At 40.3% G+C, this 15782-nt stretch overlaps 1 protein-coding gene across 2 annotated transcripts in view; it reads right to left on the minus strand.

Annotated features, from left to right (window-relative positions):
- The window catches only part of sorl1 (sortilin-related receptor, L(DLR class) A repeats containing), an 81094-nt gene extending 65683 nt beyond the window's left edge, over positions 1-15411 (minus strand). For both annotated transcript variants that reach the window (XM_046388348.1, XM_046388347.1), the window contains exon 1: positions 15054-15411. In XM_046388348.1, the coding sequence (XP_046244304.1) occupies positions 15054-15374 (321 nt within the window). In that variant the 5' untranslated portion in view covers positions 15375-15411. The remainder of the gene's footprint in view (positions 1-15053) is intronic.
- Positions 15412-15782: the final 371 nt, after the last annotated feature.

A 15782-nucleotide genomic window follows, 5' to 3' on the forward strand; every position in this document is an offset into this window, starting at 1 on the left:
TTCTAGCTCATTGTTTTGGTTTTCTGGATTATTAACTTCTCTCTCATTAACCTTGTTTCCAGACACAGCAGGCTGCAGCAAAAAGCTCTGATAAACCCAGCACATTACTTTCCCTGCAGCAAACAGCAGACAAAGTTGAGCATTTAGTACCTAAAGAACCAGACATCTTCTGTGGTCTGTTATGTCTCTCAGGCAATCCAAGGCAAGAATTTTTGATTTTAAAATCTCCTAATCTGATACAACTGACTTTATATAAAGACGGACAACATGATGGCTCACCAAAACATCTCTCTTGCCTGCTGGTGGCTGGCTACTGGATAGGTCACTAAACCCCTCTCCCTCCTTGTTAGCAGATGGGACATAGACAAACCGAAAATCAAGGAAAACATCAAATACATTTTTTCTCTATTTATTTATTTGTCATATGTCCAAGTGTTCATTTTTTTTGCTTCTAATTAGTTATTACTTTGCTTCTGACTGGGTAAGACAGGTGGGAATTTGATCCCACGGGTCCACTGCCGGGTCACTAGCGCCCTCACTCTCACTCACTCAAATGACAAATGACATCACCAGAACAAGACGATGGCATTTGGCTCACTATTAAGTGTATCAAGCAACAAACCGGGATATGGTCAAAATAAACTACAATGTGCGTACTAATGAAGTACATGTCGCTCAGTGCAGACAGTGTGGCTCATTGATGTGTTTTCTGATAGTCTTGGGTAAACCAAAGCGCTCTATGAGATGCAATATTTTTTAGAAGGATGAATTCACTGTTGGTTTCAGTCTTTTTATGAGATGAACTGACAATAAGGGCACAGGACACGGACAGACTTTTCCTTTCACCATATAAACACCTGGCTAATCAAAGACAAACTGCACGCAAATGTGTAGGTACAGCATGTCTGTTTCCATGTATAGGGTGGATAATGCAATGACTTGCTGCAACACATACTAATTCCCCACTCAGTGCCCTCCCACAAGACACCTAGATCAATGAAAAGAAATAGGCTATTCCATCTTTTTCATTGTCACTGCCTCACCATCCACGCTGCTTTCCTTCCCTTATCTTTTATTGATGATTCTGTGAGGACGATGGCTTCTCAAAGGGCTCTTTCTTCCTTCAAAGGCGTTTTCTGCACTTTCTTAGTGGTACATATTGTGGAGTAAACAACTAGTATCATTGCTACCCCCGTCAGAAGTGATCAGACGTCTATGTGTTGATGTGGATAACAGTGCCAAAACTTTGTCATTGGAACTGGAGTTTAATAACACATTCAGTCTGAAACATTTCACTAGTTAACACCAGCTGCCAGCAGTGTAGCATGCATTGCAAGCTTGTTTTGTTGTTAACATCAACATTTGGATTCACCATTCTGCAACAATATTCAACAATGATCTCACAAGGAGTGAAACACTGAAGAAAAGGCAGAGATGCAAACATCACCACGAGCAGAGGTCTCAAAAATCCATAAAGCATTTCAGCAACAACATGTTGTGTTTTAGTGGGGGGAGGGTGATTCTGGAAAATTACAACACTTTATCACAAAATAGCTCTTGGAAAACATCAGAGATAATGATGTTATTCAAGTGAAAGATGTCCCAAGTGTGAATATTTCCTTGTGCATGATGCTGAAGTCACTGCCAGAAAACAGCAAAGCCAACATCCTGCAGGACTAGACTGTGTGTCGCCAGACACCAGTTTAACCTTTTCCTCATGTAACTTCCAACAAAGGGACGACTATGAGCCACTGTCATCAAGCCAGCCTCACTGATACACAACTTGCTTTTTCGTCTCTTGCTTTAGTCATCAACCTCCTCCTCATCTCTATCTTCCATAGTCTGCCTCCCTCAGGGCCACACCAGTAAAAACCAGGGCCGTCTCGGAGGCTGAGGTGCTGCAGCAGTAAATCTCTGTATCTTAGGCTTCACTGACCACGGGGTGAGTGGGCCAAAAGGGTGCCAGTCGCCCCACAGAGCGACACAGCTGACAGAGAACGATGAGGTCTGTGAGATAAAAACAATTTGCCGGGTTGCAGCAAATTGCAGCGTGAGAGTTAACGCTGCGAGGGTCCATCCACAGATGATTGCTGCCCTGTGCATGAGTAGGGGTTCAAAATGGAGGCAGCACTGCTGAACATGAGCTATCAACACCATAGTGAGAAGCATTTGTAAACCATAAAAGCTTCCTGTTATAGCATACAGAGAAAAGACTTTGTGGTTTGGATTACCACTGAACTCTCACAGCTATCCTTCAAGCTCAACTGAACTACCGTATCATGAACTTCCTTAGTATAGCACACAAGGCTACAGCAGGGCTTTACAAGCATGTTCATGTCATGATACCCAAATGCCCATGATGCAGCCATTTCCCCCTAAATTCTCATCAAGGGACCTCTACTTTACAACATTCTTGTGGTGCATATGAATGCACTATACACTATGTAAGTACATCATCACCACATTTACAGTTACAGTTCTTAACCAGTTGAATTTATCTGTCCATGGAACAAGACATCCAACAATATACACAGACTGCAAAACCGAATACTCTAGCTGACTGCTCATTGTTCAACTATAAATGAGTGCACATTTCTTTGTAAAGTCACAAACCCTGAGATGTCATTCCTGGAAGATTTGGTGTGTCTTGCCTTACAACACCCACAGTGCTGTTCAAAATCACACAACTGAAATTAAAGCAACCACAGCTAGAGCAGCTATACTGTCAGAAATGCACCACATCACCTACATTTACCTGTTCTATCTGCTTACAGCGCAACTACACAAACCCTGAAATGAAAGAGAGATTTTATCACCCCATGCTGAAAGAAAGTCAATAATTTGACTGGCAATCAGCGATAACCTTAGTAACAAATACAACTATATTTCCTGTGCTTGTGTCACAATAAAAGCCACCCTGTGGTTCTGCAAGTTGAACTCTTTTAAGGTGATGCTGAATCAGTGGGAAATGTTGCATTAGCTCTGATACGACTGCAGGAAGGCTATTTGTAATCAAGGAAGGGAAGCCTCTACTAAAAAGATTAAGTTCTCAACAGTAACACAACTAAATGTGTAGGTAACTTGGATGCTACCATGAATGTCAGAATCCATCACAATTTTTTTATTGCATGATTCAGTTTTTGATCAAGTCATATATAAGTTTAATATTTATAAAAACATACATTTTGTTAATTTGCACACTCCTACCATGACTGGAACACCCAAATAAATTCTACAGATGTGCTGTGTTCTAGCTTACATTACTACACGAGTCAGGGTTGACTACCTCACTGTTCCCAAGTATCATGCACTGAGTAATATGCTTTACATGCAGATATCATATCTTTGTCAGCCTTTATCAACATTGCTCCAGTAACAAAAAAGAGAAGCTGTAGCCTGGTACCACCTGAAAAGAGATATCTCCCATCTACGAATATTAATTTAGGACACCGATGAAGCAGCTATGTCAGCACAATGCACACCTTCAGGAAAAAGATGAATTCACACATTGGTCGTAGTATAATTCCAACTTTGCATTTTTGCTTGTGCTGCTTTCCTTTGCTTTGTTTTTTTTCCCCCTCACACACTGCACTCCAAAATGGTGGGTAGTCCAAAGGTGGCTCTGTAAGTGGCAGAGAGGTGTTGCTTATCTGCTCCCATACATCAATCTCTGTGACAGCTTAGTGGTCACTTGGGGAGTTGGAGGCAAACAACGCTGCTGTATTGCGTGCTTCTGTCTCACACTGACACGCATAATGCATTCTGTCTCACCAAAAGCTATCTTGTGCAAACCCTTCATACGTGACAGAGGTGACAGGATTCTGTAAACCCCAGCAAACGAGTCAGAAAGCGCAAAAGGGAGGGAATTTTGTTTTTGATGTTTTCATGGTCATTCCTAAGCCAGACCTTGAGGGCCAACGGAGTGGAACAGTGAGTTTATCTCCATCTTAGCAATACCCCACTCCCTCTGTAGTGAGGGGAGTGAGATTTATATCTGCAGTGCCACGTCCTGCTCAAATATTTAATACAATACAAATAACTACTTGGCAAAAGTTACCTAAATTGGTGCATGGAAAGTTCAAATCTTGACTGAGAAATAAGCAAAATGTGTTATTGATAAATTGGAAAAAGCGTTCTTGGTAATGGAAACATCTTTTAGATCCCACTGTAGGGTTGAGTGAAATGGTGGTCTCCATGCAACAGTACAAACGTGTCCAGTAGAGATTTGGCAACACAGTTTCCACCAAGTCAGTTATCCCTCTGTGTCTCTGCTATATAATCGAGGCACACGATGGAACAAATCACAGCTAGATTCTCAAGTGATTTCTTGGTTCTCACGTGATCTTGTGATCTCACAAATTCAAGAGCTTCCAACAGAGATGCTTTTAAACAAAATATGACAAGTACAAGCTGCATCAATAGTGTAAAATGGTACACTTTCTGCTTAGAGGTCATTAAATTTTTCTCCTTTCACGATGGTCAATGTGAAACACTGCTATGCTTGCATTTTTTGCTTCACATGCATTACAGGCATATTATTCAAGTGTACTACACGTGATAGTTCAGTTTACCATGCAGAGCATCAGGAAGAAGCTGGAGTGCAGCTCACAACACTCACCAATAAACACTGAACAGATTAGATTTTTTGTTGCTATTGTTTGCTTGTTTGTTTCTGGACTGAAAATTAGCTAGTTAGCAATGAGTTTTTTGATGCAATATTCGTTCAGTTTTTGTAAAGTGCAAACCACCAAAAAGGTAGGCTCTAAACAATTATTGCTGCTGCTGGATCACTGTTCTTTACTGCATTAAGCTTTGGTGAGCCTGGATTAATATTTGATGATTGCTGGTGAAAGGTCTGCCCTCAATGACATAAACAAGAATGACAAAATATTAGAAATATCTCTAGATCTCATTTTAGATTAACACCATTAACACACACCAACAACTGACCATTCCTATCATTTCTGGTCCTAAGCAGACTCAAACTTTTGACTAGCTAACTAGCTCTTTAGCATGTCTAGCAAGAGCCAAGCAAGTGTAATTTTTTGAGATAAATGTGCAGTGGTAGATGAACAGACAGCGAAGACCAAAAATCTAAAAAACAAATGTCTTGTTACTGACCCTTTTTCCCTCCAAATGAAGACATGAGATATCTCATTAACAAAGGACTGCTTCAGTCAAAAGATAACTAATTAAAGTGACTGACAAAGAGGTGCCAAGTTGTGCAGAAGCAGTTCATGCAAATGCAGGTAACAATGAGCTCATTACCAAGAGAGCATTTGATGAGCTCCTGGGTTCTGCTAATGATCGCTCTTCTGTGTGGGCTTTAAATAGGACGATACATCAGTGTTAGGGCTTTCTGCGATCTATATTGCACAAAATACAAGAAATGTCACTCTATTTGGAAACGATGAATGTTTCTAGAACTTTTTTGTGCTGTTTTGATATTTTTAACACATTTGAGAAACAACACTGCAAAAACAAATGGACCACAATGCTGTTTAGTTTGCAAGAGGTGGGTTAAGTCAAGCGAGCAGAGCAATATTGGTGTGCACATGAGTGTCCACAGGTAAACAGTCTGTTTTGTTTTCCCCACAAAGCCAAAACAGTTCAGGTTCGATTCAGTTCACAACCATAAGAAAAAAAGAAGTATTACAGGTGATGCCCACAAAACAGTCCCACCACGACCAGGGAGGTCACTCACCAGCAACAAACTCAGACAAAACTTATCGTGTAGATGAGTCATGGAAAATGAGAAATTTCATTTTGTAGTGTGTTGTGTTTGAGTCAATTCGTCTAACTTGGCATTGCATGGAATTGTGCATGCATCACTGACGTATATAAAGCTGGACAACACATTCCCGCTTCCTCCCACTGTAAAAAAAAAAAAAGCAAAGCCACAATGTCCCTGAAGCAAGTACTGCTGTCTTATTCATGTGATGTCATTTGGAGCCAGAGTACCTTTGTAAAGTGAAAAGGAGGTGGCAGCGCACGACTAAAAATTAACCTTTGAAAGCATAAACCATGACAAATTATATTATTATATATATTATATTTTTCACAGAGGAATAAAGACTAAACTATAATGTCAAAGAAAATCATGTTCAACTAACTACATGCTTCCATAAAATCATACTATATCATCCATAATATCATATTGTATTGCTCACCATTAGCAAAACGCCACACAAAACATGACAAATATCCACAAGCTGATTTAACTGCTTGACCTGTCGCACTGCCCTGAGAAGCACCTTGCATTCAACTGTCTGATGTTACAAACTTATGGACTAAACCCATAAACATTCCATTGAGAATAATGCACAATACACATTTTCATAACACGAAAACCTAATTAAAATAAAGACTGTTGACAATGACTTCGAATGACGTGTTGTCCCAACATGTTTACTATGCTAATTTGTGTCACATCCCAAGCAGGTGAGCGAGGCTTTTCAATTCACTAACAAGCCTTTACATGCAAGTGAAAAAACTAGCTACATTCCTTTTTTTGTTCTTGGATTCAAATAAAAAGCCTCTGGACTTGTCTCGCTGCAGGGCTTTCAACTGGCTGCAGTTAAATGCCTCATCAGTGTATATTGATTATTTGGGATGAATTTACATATCAACATTTACAACTGCTGTGTAAAAAGCAGGATGATGCCTAGATGCAATGTGTCCAATGCAAAATTAGTGACAAACCAGGTGAGTGCATGTCAGACATACAGTGTTAGCAAAAGTGAAAGTTACTACACAGACACAGTTAAATAAACTCCAGACACTGCCACTAACCCAGTCTACTACAATGAGCTAGCTTCTTTGGTAGGTGCAGGCTCATGTAAACTTCGTTATTTCCCATCATCCCACTGGAACAATTGGCTATTTCAAGTGTTTGCATCTCTGAGCCTTAAAATCGTATTTTTCTTCAACCAAGAAAAACATCCACCAACATCATTTAACATTTTTTTAGGAAATTCTCTTGTCATTTCAGAATTATTTGGAAACAACCATCTTAAAACAGGGCAGAAACGACCAGATTTCTGCATTATCATCAAGAATTGGATTTGACTTGAGAGGATTTTATGCAGCACAGGCTTTACAGCAGACATGGAAACCACTTTACTATCTACTGCATTCCTCTCCTTTCTTCCCACCCTTCTGGCACTTTGATATCCTATTGATAGCGTGAAGCAGTTTTGCTCTGTGTCTGGTACTACCAAGGAGTGGAACAGAGCAACAATACATTTGAGCTTTTAGCCTACACTCTCCTCCCCTCTCCCCTCAGCTCTGAGCTCTCCATTATTCAGCGGTGGGGGGATGAGTGGGAGGTGGGGGTATCGTGGCCAGGAGAGCACTGGCAGTAGAGCCACTCTCAAACAATGACATCATCTCTGCAGGACTGGCAGGCCATGAAGGCTCGCTGCGTGCACACCAGGCGCTGATCGCTCTCCTTTTTGCATGCTTAAGTTAGCCTGTGCTGTTAGCAACCAGTACCTTTGTGGCTACAGGGAGATGGCACAATCGAGCCACTGCACTCACAGTATGAAAACAGACGCGGTCGGGCAATTGTTTCTACTTTCATATATTCTGTGTGGTTACTTCAGATCAGATAGGTGATCCGTTTGCCAAGGCTGAAGGTCTTGACTTGTGTCAAAATATGCCAGTGAGAGGTGATCGTGAACGATTTGGTTTTCGTGCTCTAAAGAGAAAAAAGTAGACAGACAGAGCTTTCAGAGGATGATAAAAGAAAAAAAAGCATGAATTTAAGTTTAGCATATATCACTCTCTCTGAAGCCATCACACTGCAGCTTTCCAAACGTTTCATCATCTTAAAAGTAATATGCTAATGTAACGTTCCACCCCGCGTCGCCAAATGTTGTTATTCAGCCATTTTTCAGTTTCTGTTGAATTTAACAGCCATGAGAGAGAGAAATGACTTCAACAAACACTTCGGACTGCTGTTACAGTCTTTTAATATTTCAGTTATTTTCCTTGCCACTGATTCAAAAATACAGTTGCGAGCAATTGTCTGAACAGCATATTGCTGCAGTGAGGAAATAAATCAATGTCATAAACATCTGAAGTTTTACGTCAAATACTTGATAAATGAATCATTGAACTGATCAATACAAACTAATCATTAGGCGTAGCCCGTACCACAGTAAACACAGAGCCATGTAGAGACGGGGTGTGTTAACCTTCTCTCTCAACAGCACTGGTTATACCTAATAAGGCATCAGCTAATTTGAGCTCTAATGTTAATGTTTTGATAACCAGTCGGTGTGAAGTAGTTTGGATTAGTGGCTCTTCAGAAAGATGCAAGCAAAAATAGCTGAGGCCGACCAATCAGCACTGCACAACAGTTTGTTTACAATATTTAAACATTCAAAAAATCTATTCAATATTGTTTCCTCGATTCAAACAACAGCTTCCTCTTAAAAGTCTGTATGTCTGCAATTGATGCGACAAAACCGGAGCATCATGCTGTTTCACACTGTGATCACACAGATCACAACTTCTGGAGGGCAGCCATATGGACTGCAGAAATGGTGTCAGATAAAAGGGAAAGAGACAGCAAACTGGCTTGTAATTCAACATTTAAAACTGAACTGCCTGCATGCTGTTAGTTAAAATCACTTTAATATTGGCATATGAAAAAAAAACAATCATAGTTCATCTCTTTAGCCGTTGATACAGAACCCCACTTCCCAAAAAAAATTGGAACATTGTGTAAAATATCAATAAAACAGAATGTGATATTTGCTTTTTGACTTATAATCAACTGAAAACAGTAAAACATCTTTGTGCATATATGCTTATTTTGAATTTGGTGCCTGCAACACGTTTCAAACAAGTTGGGACAGGAGCAACAAAAGACTGGGAAAGTTGTGGACTGCTCAAAAAAAGAACCTTTTTGGAACACTTTGGAATACAGGTTCTTTGGTAACAGGTGAAGATATCATGATTAGGTATGAAAGGTGCCTCAGTCGATCACAAGCATGGATGGGACGAGGCTCCACTTTGTCAAACATGTGAGTGTATAAAGAATATTGCCAAATAGGCTCAGGAAGACTTTGTAAACATGTCTGCCAATAACTGTGTTCTCTTGTTATTTGCATTTTACACAGTGTCCCAACTTTTTTGAAATCGGGATTCTCCCGATTCTGCGTTGACCAATCAGCACCAGCCTAACAACAAACATCCCCATTTGGGCTCCTTGACTGATAGTGAGCAAGGTGCTGATGAACTGAGACAACAAAATAAGACTGAAAAAGGAAAACAAGAGGCAAATTAGCTATTTATTTATGTAGCAGGAAACTTAATGTTTACGAGAGTCTAATACAAGTGTTATTGTGTGGAACGGAGGTACTCAATACAAAATGTTAAATATTATAATCAAGGTCTTTAAGGCTGAATGAGAAGGGAGCTTAAGTTGCTCCACAACAAGAAAGTCCTTCTTGAAACGTCTTGACAGCAGCTGCACAAACTCAACCAGACAAAAAACTAATGAAGAGGTTTTCATACTGGAGCTAAGTGCTGTGTTACAGCACACGCACACACACACCCACCCACAGACACACACACACTCGGCTGTTATGCCTCCAGCCTGAGCTCAGGGAGTTAAGAGAGAGAGTCAGCGGTGAATTTTAAGGAGGCTTTGAGAATCAGAATTGGCACGCAAACGTTACGATTTAAGATGTGTGGCATGTGAAGAGAGTGGCTGGTGCTTTGAGGATGGAGGTTGTAGGAGACGGTTGCTCCAGGTCCAGCCGATTTATTGTCACTTGAATTTTACATTTTTTAATCAATAATCATTAATCAATTAATAATTAATTATTATCATTCTTTCCAAACAATCAATCCCTGACTCAAAAAACATGATATATGATATGAGGCTCAGTAATCTTCTGCTTCTACAGTAACCCGCATTTAGCAAAACCACTTTCATGGCAGCTCGTCTCCAAGTGCTCAAACACTCAGCTGGTGCAGGTTTACGGTGAATTTCGTCGTATGCCGACTACATTTGCTCCATTCTTGCTCCATATTTGCAACAACCCTCTCTAAACAAACAGAACGTTGATGGTGGAGTGCGCGAACCCTGAGAACTTAACTTAATAGATCATTCCTACATGTTGAAGGAATCTACCGCTAACAGACCTGAGTCAGCCTGCTGGGTCTTCTATACTATCAAAAACTGAAACGTAAAACAGAATTCTTCACAAGCAAAGACCTATCAGACTGTTTTTAAACTGCATGTGAAATAACCTCTCTCTACATATCACAACACACAGTACAAATCTGTGTATGCTCTCTGTGTGGCTTCTTGTTTCTATACACTCCTCAGTAGTGCGAGCACATGATGATTAAGAGAGGTAATTGTAACATTGGGAGACCAAAAATAGCAGTGACACTGTCTCTCAACAACAACAGCTGGTGAACGAACAGCAGAAATGAGGATTTAAAACAGTTTAACTTGTCATTAAGGCGCTTCTCTCCTGTAGCTTCCAGTCTTATGTTTCTCAACAGCTGACGACAAGATGCTAACACAGAGACAAAACACAACACAAGCAAGCTCACTGTGTTTTGGGGCAGCAACTTACAGGAGGAGGACAAAGGTTTTTAAATCTCCTTGTTATTTCAGATATACATCTTTATGTCTTTATTCCACTGTCAAATAAAAGAGACATGAATTAATCATATGAATAAATAGGAAAAAATATATTACTGAAAAATGCATTACTTCACAATGACTCATTTTACTTCACACTGTCACTTTTTATGGTGTTGCCCCCGCCGTGGCTGCAGCACAAGTCATAAACCCCTCCCCTCCCACGGAATAAACTACAAACTCAAAGTGCATCTCAAATACATTTTTCCCAAAGATGGTTTTTCACATTTTTGGTAGTTTTTACCACACTGATGTTTGTTCAACTGTTCATTTGTCTGAGTTTTTTGGTTTTAATTTATTTTCAGGCACGGTAAGCGCTTTTCACTATTCAGACATTCAGGTATATTTCCATCTTGCACCTTTTCACATGTCATGACAATGCCGGAATAGATAGGGTGAGGAACAGGCTAGCGGATGGTGGTGATGCAAGACTAATGGTTGCAAATTGGCAAAGAACTGAACAAAAGAAAAAGAATATTAGGCAAGGCCAGATGCACACTTTCAGGAACATGAAAATAATATGTTTTATTTTTTTCATGACCATAAACCGTAAACTAGTCTTGTGATTGGTTCAGTCGCTTTTTCATCAGACAGACATTTTAAAGTGCTTGACCCGGCAATTTCAGTAGCCTTGTTTACACAAAGATCCCACAATACTGCCACACGCCAGCTTTGCTTTTTACAATTAACTTAACAGCTCCTGCACAAAGCTGCCACCAAGCATGTGGTTTAAATAGCATGCTAGCATATTGGAAGTAAAAGAAGCGTGATGTGTAACACGACTATGCGTCTCACAGTGTGTGTCCATTCCTGCTGTCTCTGCCTTTTTACACAGACATTGATTCAGTGTCCGCTGCCAGGCTAGAGACAGAACAACAAAATCCCACTTTTATGCTTATGTCATTATTCACCTGCTGACCATTTGCACTGTTTACCTCACCTACTTGCACTACACTTCCACCCTGCACTACCTCCAGAACCATATTTATTTATTTATTTTATTTTATAACTTATTTTATTTTGTTTTACCTTATTCTATTTCATTCTATTTAATTCTACTATTATATGTTACTCTTTCTTATGTTCTATGTTTGCACCAATCACCAAGACAAATTCCTAGTAATGTGAAACCTCTTCACTTACAATGGCAATAAAGACGATTCTGATTCTGATTCTATGACGGTTTAGTACCTCTTATACAGAAGGGTGAGGCAGAATAACGGTATATGTGACATAAATTCTTCAGACACCTTTATTTCAAAATTTTATTTTTCGAAAGTGTTTGTCTCCACGACCTTCTCTTTCCACTAATCCTTTCTGCTAGGTTCTTTTCGCTGAATGTGTGCAGAAGTCATTGATGATGTAAATTGTATTGCATTTCACAATTTTGCACGGTCTAGTCAGTGTTTAGTGTATTTATTGGCCTGTCAATAAAGATTCCTTTCAATAGCCTGTTCAGAAATTAGTCTCACAAAGTGTTAAGCTAACTGACTAGCTAGCTAAGCTAAGCTAGCTAGGCTAGCACACTTTGTGCATTGGGACACAGTCATGCTGGAATAGAAAAGGGCCTTTCCCAAACTGTTGCCACAATGTAGGAAGCACAGCATTGTCCAAAATGTCTTGGTGTGCTGAAGCATTAAGATTTCCCTTCATTTGAAGTAAGGGGTTCGAGCCCAACCCCTGAAAAACAGCCCCATAAAGAGATTCTGAGAGTCTGTATACTTTTGTCCATACAGTGTATTTGTTTCTTTGTCCTTTATTTCAGAAACTAGGGAATTACAAACCAATGCTATGCTGTTTGTACCACTACAATTTTCCAGCAAAACTGTTTCAAGCTGGATCCCTAAAAGTTATTCACTTAATTTATGAGCACTTGTTTCACTTCAGCTCAGTGTGAGTCCTTGTCACTGACAGTTACACTGGTTTCTCCTCCGCTCTGAGAGCTGTAGCAGCTCTGCTGTTAATACAGCTGCTAGATCACCTGTCCAAACTTTTACTGGAATCATTGGAATAACAAAAAAAAAAAACAAAAAGCCCTCAAAAGTACATCGTCCACAACTCTGACAGGCTCAACAGGAAAAACACACTTGACACGCTAAGTATTTAATCACAACCTCGACCGGTTCCATCTTTCACAAGTGACGAAACCTGATCCTGATCTGACTCCCTGGAGGCTATTTGTCCTGTTTGCTGTGTTTGGACTGCAGGTGTCACCAGACAAGAGAGCAGCGGTCAGCATGAGACAGCAAGCTGATGACAAATGATGGAGACAAATGATGGAGACAAATGATGGAGACAAACACTTACCTCTGCTCACTTCTTCTTCAAGCTCATTCTGAGCCTGTCAACCACAAACAACCACAAGTACAAAACACCCACACTGTTTTGTTCTTGTCTTTATCATCTGACTAACTCACTGATTTTGTCCCCTCTTTTGCACAAAGGTTATTTTCATCAGTTTTCACCTTCCTTGTCTTGCCCTTGGATGGCCCCAGAGTCTGGCAAGCTTCTAACTTGGGGTTATATACATTATTGATATCCAGAAAGCAGTTTTCATATTCATATAGCTTGTTTTACTCAATCTTCTGCCAGCCTGATCAACTGATTACAAAAGTTGTCCACAGATCTATCAGACAATCATTTCAGCCCTGTTCCAAACATTTCCAGAAAAGTTTTAACCTGAGGCACGGATCCATTTGACCTTTACAATTTAAGCCAATTTGTATTTGTGGTCTAACCAACGAACAGGTTCCCAGAGCAGTTCAGTCGTATGAAAATTCCACAGTGACACTGCCTTACTTTCACATCTTTGTCTCTTGGAAGGTGAAACGTTTTCCAAGGCAATCATGTTTCACTGAAACTGCTGCAGTTTATTCTGAAATGCTTCATTAAACATCTTCCATCACGGTATTATCTGAGTGTGTTCAATAGCTATATAATGCCAGGAGGCTGGGAGAAAGTAATACCAAGTGTAAGACGTCAGACTACTGGATGAAATGAATGGCAATGCTATATGAGCACTAATGACTGCAGCACTGGCAATAACCATCCACCAATGCTGGAAATCAACACTGGACTCTTAACATTAACATGCATGGACTTACCAAAACTAAATCTAATTATATTCAATCAAGTGCATTTACATAGGAGTTTAATACATTCAAGCAGGGTCGTTTTAGGACAGAGTCTGGACAAACAATGGCAGCAGCTGTTGGATGGTGCAAATCTGCAGGAAAATATTTGCTTGCAAATGTTGATAGAAAGGGGTTAGTGACCTGGTGGCAGCATAAATAGGCTGTATGTGGAGATACCTCCACACCAAATCCCATTAAAAATGTGTTCATTTTATGTGGCTTTGCGATGAGTGACTGCTTGACACCTACTGCCTACCTATGTTTCTTAAAAGATTATGTCTTTTACTAAAGTCAATTTCCATTTGATTTACCAAACAGAACTTTGTCAACTACAGGTTGCCATTCTCTACATGTATGCTAAATGAACACTTGTGGACTGCTGGAATATGTATTGGGTCACATCTATGTAGGCTCTTAGTCATCTGGGTCATGGTAGTTAAGAGCGCATAATGAACTGAAGAAGTCTTGAGTGGGAGGTGAAACGTCTTCAACAACCGAAAAGAAATCCGGTTGCCTTTGCTTCTTCTTCATTTCAACTGTCTTGAATCATCTTTTACCGAGTGTCTACAACATCTCACAAAAAAAAGGCCAATAAATTCTTTTTTTGAAAAAGTTGGAGCTACTCTACACCAGGTCCTTGTATGAACGACTGCATTCTCAGCACAAACTTCTCTATTTAATTTCAGCACATCTTGAGGCAGAGGGGAAAGGAAAACAGCACCTCACCTAGCATTAGCACCAGCCTTCTGTCCGCGGTCTCCTCCACACGGAGAACACTAACCTGATTACAAAATCATACTGTTTGGTTTCCTTGTTTAAGGACAGACACCTGGTTGCACAAAACCTAAAACTTTTACTGAATTTGGTCACCTCGACATTCGTTTGATTTACGTAGTAGCTACTAAATCCTTTATAGTGTAATTCTGTATAGTGAGCGGTTGTTAACGTTATGCAGTTACATCGAAAACACCAGGTGAACCCGACCGACTCAAAAAATAAATCATTTCTTTTCTGTTCTCTGGGTTTATTGCTTTGAGAATAAACAGGTAATTTTGCGCCCCTTTCTCTCCATAAAACAAACACGCAATTAGGGACACTTAAGCACAAGGTGCAAGAAATGATATGACTTAGAAAACATCACTGGGGCTTGCGTAATTTCTTCAAGACATACTTGCCAGTAAAGGGCAGTCCGAGGTGATGCACAGTATTCTGATTTAAGAGAGTAGTAAAGCTGAGATGCATTGCATTACCTGCCCGTACACCTTCGGCATGGTCGATTCACCAGTGCTCCGGCGGCTTCGATGATGCGGGTAGACGCCGGAGTCTGACCCACCTTCAGCGGCACTACGAGCGGCCAGAGGCAGCCCAGGAGCCGCGGCGCCTCCTCCATCTCCGTCTGGTAAGATCTCATTTGCTTCTATTGTGAAAAAACCCGTATTTTGCGGCAGCATTTGAAGCTGCTCCGGGTGAAGACGAAGTGTCGACGAATTTATTCCAGCAACCCAGAGGACTAATAAATATAACGAACACCGAAGAGACGACCGCATCCTGTCTGCTTGTGATATCGCCATGTTTGTGTATGTTTGGCTTTTGGATTAGGTAAAACAGAAGAGCTCCTTCTACTGGTAGTGATGCCCCTGATGCTGCATTCACAAGCCATGGGAATGTCGGGGAGGACGAGACTTCTCTGTTCAAAACATGCCTCTGTTGCATTAGTGCTACACACCAACACATTTAACAAGCCTCCAATGCTCCACTCATTGTCTTCTTTTATTGAAAGACAAACGAACTAGAGAAAATCCCTGTGGCAACCATTAAAAATAAACACGAATTTCTAAAAACAAGATATAGAAAAGAGTACTAGATACTTTTAGGACTTACGAATTAAAGGCAGCATTATGTGAGAAACTGGGGAATTAGCTGTAATTATCCTTCTGTAAGCAAATCTGTTAAATGTATGTATCTATGTATTTTACACA

This window comes from Scatophagus argus, chromosome 5 (genome assembly GCF_020382885.2).
Source record: "Scatophagus argus isolate fScaArg1 chromosome 5, fScaArg1.pri, whole genome shotgun sequence".
NCBI lineage: Eukaryota > Metazoa > Chordata > Actinopteri > Scatophagidae > Scatophagus > Scatophagus argus.